We start from the raw sequence: 7,905 nt of genomic DNA, 5'->3' as shown, positions 1-7,905 counted from the left end.
GAGATTTCTTCATGGATCTTTCTGGAGAGGAGACTATGGAGGTCCCTTCATAAATGACTTAAATCTGAGTGGTTATTATTGATCTGAGAGAAATAATCAGTTTGGTAAAGGTGAAAGCATTTAGAAGCTTTAAGAAACAAGTTTATATAAAAATGTCCAGCATATGCTATCTAGGGGGCAAATAGCAATAACTATCTGCACGAAACATTTGTCTGCAATACTAGGTTAAGCATTGTAGCTTATATAAGAGCATCATCAATTTTTTGGGGGGTTCTGGAGATTCAACCTCAATCATAAGAGTTACAGATGCAGGTAAGGGGATGGGAGGACATAAAATCAGAGGTTCACATTTTTAATCCAAATCACATGGTTTTAGTAATTATTATTTTACCTAAGAAAACTTGATAAGAAAATACAATTCGTTGTAATTAAGATAAACACAAATAGTTTTAACAATGGTATGGATTACAAAATACATGCAAGCATGCTGAAAGATCTAGTTTGAATGATCATTCCAATATCTGATCCTTACAGAAGCTGACACAGATTATAAGGCATTAAATGGTGGGTTACACATTGTTGAAAAACTACTCATCTGATGAATTACTAAAATGAAGTTTAATTATTACAGCATAAGATCTATAGCTGTCTGACAGAACTAGATCTCTCTTGTGGAGCCTGTGGGTAGCTCCTCGCTGCTCCTCAGGCGCACTCCAAGGCGGTAAGGCTTTGGAGACTGTGTCCCACCAAAGATGAGGCTGAAATCTGGGACACCTCCATCCTCAGGCCAGACGAATCGGTAACGCCGAAGCAATGTCACTAGAACCAGGAAGAGCTCCATACGTGCTAACCCCTCCCCCAGACACACACGAGATCCTAGGGAACACACACACGGCTATCAATGAGAACAACATTTCACTCATACCTTTCATATGCATGCAGCCTGGCATTTTATGTCAACATATTCTCCTGTCTTAGTATAATTTATAAGCCATAGATAATGACGCTTTTGGCAAAAAGGCACCTGCAGAGAATGGCAGAAAGGCTTCTGGTTTCACAAACTCTCCGACCTCGTTGAGGAAGTTCTCAGGGTTGAACTCGTGTGGGAATTTCCACTGGCCCTCTTCATGCAGCACTGAAGACAGGTTAGGAATCACCATCGTGCCCTGGAACAGATGAGGGAGAGAGGGATTAAGGGTGAGAAGGAGAGGTGAAGAGGTACACTAAAGACTGAGACAGCACCAATCATGACATCATTCACTGTAGCCCAGGAGACCTTTATAGTTCTAAGGTCAACATCAGGCAGCATATCAGTCGTCATGGTAATGCTCACCTGGGGCAGCTGGTAGCTGTTTATTTGTGTGTCGCTGCAGGTAGTATGGAACACGCTAAGAGGAACGGTGTCACTCATGCGCTGTGCCTCGTGGATCGTGGCTTGAACATACGGCATGGCATGTCTGTCCTCAAACGAAGCGTCTGCACGTCCCTCAAGAACCTCGCCGATCTCTCGGTGACAGCGATCTGGGACAAACACACACTCTTTGGCCGGGTTTTCCATCCGATCAAGTTTTGTAGAATGTTTAATATTTACAGCTAATTTCCTATTTAGCCGACATATGCATTGTTTACCGTGAATGCGGAACCATTGTCTACAAGCGCCATCGAATTGAATGAAATGTCTGCCAGTGTGTGTGTTGTGTATGTATTTCCTCACCCTGTACATGCTGGTTGGTCATCAGGTATAGCATGGCAGAGCGGAGGGTGTTGGAAGTCGTGTCTGTCCCAGCAATGAACAGGTCAAGTAGTAGAGACACCATCTGAGCATCATTAAATGTGGAGCCTCCATCAGCTGTCTGAAACACACAAACACATGCACGCACGCAGACACCAAAGGCATCTACATTAAATTCTGCATTCCACCCTGCTCCATCCTGTAAAGTACGTCCTCCTCTTCTACCAGCCCAATGAAAATGTTTGCTCCGTTCACGGAAGTCATTCCAAAGACTAAAAATGGGACCCGATGCCTCTCTGATTGGCAAATGGATTCAGGGTAAAGTCCTGCAACAGACCAGTGTCCTATCCAGGGGTGTACTTCTACATCAAGCTTCTTAATGCTACAGAAACAGGAGATAGGCTCCTGCCCTATGGACCATTCAGGCTTACTTGTACAAGGCTACTTACTTTATATCTTATCTTCTTTATTTTACTTCTAGAACCATACTTCTATTGTTCTCCTACCTTGTCAATCTGGTCCAGGTAGCAGTCAAGGAGGTCTCTGGGCTCTCCTGCGACCCTTGAATGTTTGTGCTTGGTCACAACCTTTTTGATATGTTCTTTCATTTGATCAAATTTGTGGAAAACGTTCCTGAATGGCAAAGGGAGGGGCCTCAAGACTGGTATGATTTCATAGAGCTACAAAAGATAGATGGGAGGAAATGGAGGTAAAACATAGGAGAATGTGGATCAGTGTGTCATGTTGAGCACAGATAGGTCAAACTCTTATAAAAAAAAGTTTCCATCTAGAATCTAAAAGGATTATTTTCGCTGTCCCCATTGGAGAACACTTTGAAGAACCCCTTTGAAGAACACTTTTGGGTTCAGTGTAGAACCCTTTCCACAGAAGGTTCTATCTGGAACCCAAAAGGGTTCTACCTGGGGACAGCCGAAGAACCATTTTGGAACCCTTTTTTAGTAAGCACGGAGGGCTTAGACTGTACCATGGCCCAAGGTCCGAGAGCTTCCTTGGTAAATTCCTCTAACCTCTGGATGAGGGTGAGGATGACTGGGTCGTCATATTCAAACCTCTCTCCAAAAATCAGTGAGCAGATGATGTTAGACGCAGCCAGATGGAAGAGGTGCTGAGGATCCATCGAACCGCCTACCAGGGCACAGCAACGTTCACCACACGAGGCAATACACACGGACAAGGTAAAAACGACGATCACAGAGCTACTGAATTGAACACACTGACAGGATAGATAAAGTAACAATCCCCACAGTCTTTATACCTAATGTTTAAACAAGTATAGTAAATATAGTCATACTGGGAGTATTACTGAGAGTATCTTACTTCTGTGAAGTTTGTGTGGTTTGTGGAAGTTTGTTACAACTACAAGGGGTTAATAGTGTAATGGTTTGATACAGTATTTGGAGGAGCTTGGGGTAGATACTAAGTGCTGATAATGACATGAATATGTACAGTGAGACTGTACCAGCACTGCTCTCCAGCTCAGTGCAGATGTGGGACACCTCCTCCAGGATGCGCTCTTCCATGGAGCGTTTTCCCAGACCAAAGTTTCTCAGCGTGGTCAGTGCAAAGCGCCGGTGGTCCCTCCAGCTGGAGCCATAATTGGCCATGACGATCCCTGATCGGCACACACACGTACAAGCACACACGGAACGTAAGTGGGTCGGTCTCACGGTCTCATGCCTGCGACTTTAAAATCAGTGTCACCCTCAGCCCAGGGGGGATTTCCTATTGGGCTAATTCTTAAGACGTTGGTTTCTCCTGTGGGAGACCAGGGATCAGATACAGCCAGTGGCACATACACACACATAGTTCCCTTATTATAATACATATTATAAAAGGGGTCAAGAAAGTTCTACCTTTGCCTTTGAAGAGGTGGCTGACCATCATATGGGTTGGTCGTCCAGCATATTCCGCTGCCCGTGTCACCAGTGCCTCACGAACCACCTCCAGGCCATTCAGAACCACTGCAGGCCGTGAGCCGATGTACAGACTGAACACGTTACCATAGCGCCTCTTCAGCTGTAGCACAGAAGGAGAGGGACAGGGGGAGTATTTATTGTGAGAATATAATGGGGAACTGGTTGATGGATAAGCTTTCAGTCTTGCGTTTTGGAGTTAACAGGTTAACAGGAGTAACGCTTGGCTGACTACTATTATTTCTCCCTTTACAAGTTGTGTAGCACTCTGATATTAAACATTGAGTCCCTGGTTTCCTTTCTTTATGTATAATAACAAAATAGCTCAACCTTATTCAGAACATATCTATACAGTGTTGTTAGTGTGTTATTACACAATTTCTACCCAGGATAAAGTGTTTCCCTTTTTTTTAAATTCAATTTTTTTCCCCGTGTTTACAAATCCCAGAATGTTACAGTTTAGAAATAACAGAAAGCATGGTTTTTATCCACAATTTTCCCTAATTATTTTACTAGGTAAGTCAGTTAAGAACAAAATCTTATTTACAATGACGGCCTACCCCAGCCAAACCCGGATGACACTAGGCCAATTGTGCGCCGCCCTAAGGGATTCCCAATCAGAATGGATGTGATGCAGCCTGGATTCAAACCAGGGACTGCAGTGACACCTCTTGCACTGAGATGCAGTGCCTTAGACCACTGTGCCACTTATTATTTCTGTTTATTGTCAAATTAATTAATCATTGTCTTTTGGTGAAATTGTGTTATGACATTCCAACCTTGTTGAGCATTCTTTTGTCCAATTGTGGCATGAATCAACTATTGTATCTGTTGTCCTAAAACTTTAGCCTACATCACACTTAATACCCATTCAGTCAGACTGGTCTCAGAGACTAGACGTAACATAGTAAATGTAGATCCGGGACTCTCAAATTAGTATGATGTTACCTCTGGTACAAAAGACAGATGGTTACTTAAGGCAGTGTTTCCAAAACTTGTCTTATATTTAAGAACCCTGTCCAGATTTAAATTGACTCTTGAAGGTTGTTACAGTCCCATAGATTTTGTTGTAATTTTTTTGTCACTCAAATATCACACGAATACACATTAGACATGGGAAACTGTAAAGAATTGCAAGAAATGTAGCTTTAAAACGGCAACATTTTCTTTGCACCCCATGACAAAATTTGTAGAATTGCAGGAAATAAGCTTTAAACCTGCAAAATCCTCTCCACCAACAAGAGGGGTGTGAACAGTTTTTTTTGTCATGAACAGTGCTGTGCATAAATAAATAGACGTGGTGCGTGCGTGCAGGGAGGGCCCAGCAAATTCATAACATATTGTTCATTTTTGCAAATTCATAACATATAATACAAATTATAATTCGTAACATATCATACGAAATAGGTGATGGTCATCCATAATACACACCATACGAAACGTAACATATCATACATACTAAATGGAGCGACTTGGATTTATTATACAGAATAATAGGAATCCGTTGACCTATATTATGAGTTGCTTGAAGAAAGCTATATCCAAAATATTAGCGTCACAAAAAAAGTTACTTCCAGCAGCGTAATCGTAGCAGGTCTAGCGAGAGTTGGTCTAACTCTAGCCTACAAAGTATAGCCTACTTTACCCCTTCCAGGTCTTTGAGGGGGTTGACAGGATCCAGCTGTAGCAGGTTGCCAAGGATGGGCAGGGGACGGGGTCCTGGTGGGAAGTTTTTAGGTCGGCGGACCCTGATGAAGAAGAATAGAAGGAGGATAAAGAGCCACAACAACACCACCGACCCAAGCATCGCAACTGGGCTTCAGGAATTGCATAGGCTACTTCAGGATTTAAAGCTGGCTGATTTATAGACGCCGGTTGTCACCCACACAAATTGTGGACTTTGTTTTGAACACTAGTCAACAAGGGTTTATGAGAGGGATATTTGCTGACTCTAAGTTCACAGATCTATGGCAACAGTCAATGTGGGAGGTAACCTGTCTGCCTATGGGTTTACAGCCTTGATTCAGGACGTGTTATATTTTTTGTTTGATTTGGTATTGGAACTGGGGGTTTATTTGCCACCCAATACGAGGTGAAGCCAGTTTCAAATTGGATATTTGACGGATATTCGCGCTTTCAAACCTCAACAGCTTTCAAACCACTTGAGCCACAGGCTCCAAATAAGTGTCATGATGTTGGAAAAATTGCACAGGTCTTATTTTCACGATTTAGATATTAATTCGCTTTCCAAAGCTAATAAACGTGGAAATGTGAGCAGCATTTTGTAGTCCTAGTTGAATTAGTTATGGAGCGTAAACAAAGTATAAACTTTTTTTTACATTTGAATGTCAATAGCTCCTTGGTCATGTTACCTACTTGACTCAAACAAAGTTCAGAATGTCCACTGACTACCCTTCTATATTGTACACCTTTGGTTTGTCAATTTTCATCTCACATTTTTCCATGAATTTTTCTAACTTTCTAATGTTAATAGCTTCTTGGTCATGTGACCTACTGACTTCAAACAAGGTTCAGAATGTACACTGACTACCCTTCTATATTGCAACACTGACTACTACCCTTCTATATTTTCATGACACATGATTTTACATTAATTTTTCCAAATTTTTAATTTTAATAACTCATTGGTCATGTGACCTACTGACTTCAAACAAGGTTCAGAATGTCCACTCAGTGGGCCTACACATGGCACACCATTTAGTTTGTCAATTTTCATCTCACCCGATTTTACATGAATTTTTCAAACTTTGAAATGTCAATGGAGAGTGACTGCATTTCAGCCGTGCGTAATTGGCCGACTCCCACCACGGTAAAGGAGGTGCAGCCTTTTTTAGGGTTTGCCAATTACTATCGGAGGTTTATCCTGGGTTTTGGTCAGGTAGCGGCTCCCATTACCTCACTACTGAAGGGGGGCCCAGTACGTTTGCAGTGGTTGGCTGAGACGGACAGGGCTTTTGGTCACCTAAGGGCTCTGTTTACCTCGGCTCCCGTGCTGGCACATCCGGATCCCTCTTTGGCGTTCACGGTGGAGGTGGACGCGTCCGAGGCTGGGATTAGAGCCGTGCTCTCTCAGCGCTCGGGTACGTGATGTAGAGACCAAGGAAACTTGAAGCTCTCAACCTGCTCCACTATAGCCCCATCGATGAGAATGGGGGCGTGCTCGGTCCTCCTTTTCCCGTAGTCCACAATCATCTCCTTTGTCTTGATCTCGTTGAGGGAGAGGTTTTTGTCCTGGCACCACACGGCCAGGTCTCTGACCTCCTCCCTATTGGCTGTCTCATCAGTGTCTGTGATCAGGCCTAGCATTTGTTATGTCATCTGCAAACTTGATGATGGTGTTGGAGTCGTGCCTGGCCTTGCAGTCATGACTGAACAGGGAGTACAGGAGGAGACTGAGCACGCATCCCTGAGGGGCCCCCGTGTTGAGGATCAGCGTGGCGGATGTGTTGTTACCTACCCTTACCGCCTGGGTAAGGGTATATCTTCATGAATTTAGAAATAGTGTACATTACACTAGCTTGTAAACTCAAAATTATATCTCTTATTCAGGTGTCCATTCAAAGAAAAATATTTATTTTTCTGGATGGGGGTGCAGAGGCAACCATAGATTTGATTTGATTTATTAGGATCCCCATTAGCCGATGCCAATGACAACAGCTAGTCTTACTGGGGTGCGACACATATCGAAAAATACTTTACAATTTATATACAAATATGAACATGTAGTGTTTGTGTGTGCATCTATCAGTTACAGATACATGTCATTACATACTGTTTCAGGGGTTGTATGGTGGATGGTCGGTATGTGCCTGTGAGGTTTCTGTGTTTTCTGGCTCCCAGGACCATGGACAGCAATGGGAAGTATTCCCCAGGGGGAGGACCATGGACAGCTCAGGGGAAACTGTCAGACTACAGCAGAACAGCCACACCTGTCTCCAGTTGTAATTAGAGGCTAAACAGCAGATTGAAACCAATCGGGGCCTCTACTTAACTGCGCCCTGTGTATGCATTCTTTGTCTTTCCTTTAACCCCGGCAGGTGAACAAGGAGGAGGAGGAGGCGGCGGCCAAGACCAAAGAGCTGGCCAAGACCAAAGAGCTGTCAAAGGACACCAGAAACAAAATTGTAGACCTGCATCAGGCTGGGAAGACTGAATCTGCAATAGGTAAGCAGCTTGGTTTGAAGAAATCAACTGTGGGATCAATTATTAGGAAATGGA

General features: G+C 43.3%; 1 protein-coding gene across 1 annotated transcript; it reads right to left on the bottom strand.

Moving 5' to 3' along the window:
• Positions 1-336: 336 nt before the first annotated feature.
• Positions 337-5,577, bottom strand: LOC135522105 (vitamin D(3) 25-hydroxylase-like). The gene is made up of 9 exons (XM_064948071.1): positions 5,312-5,577; positions 3,607-3,769; positions 3,213-3,365; positions 2,718-2,878; positions 2,239-2,412; positions 1,715-1,853; positions 1,334-1,521; positions 1,025-1,166; positions 337-876 (listed from the first exon to the last, which is right to left on the bottom strand). Exons 1-9 carry the CDS (start codon positions 5,471-5,473, stop codon positions 659-661), a joined length of 1,500 nt encoding a protein of 499 aa, XP_064804143.1. The 5' UTR covers positions 5,474-5,577; the 3' UTR covers positions 337-658.
• Positions 5,578-7,905: the final 2,328 nt, after the last annotated feature.

This window comes from Oncorhynchus masou, chromosome 4 (assembly GCF_036934945.1).
Source record: "Oncorhynchus masou masou isolate Uvic2021 chromosome 4, UVic_Omas_1.1, whole genome shotgun sequence".
Classification (NCBI taxonomy): domain Eukaryota; kingdom Metazoa; phylum Chordata; class Actinopteri; order Salmoniformes; family Salmonidae; genus Oncorhynchus; species Oncorhynchus masou.
The sequence above is the reverse complement of the archived record's forward strand: the minus strand, read 5'-3'. Positions and strand labels throughout refer to the sequence as shown.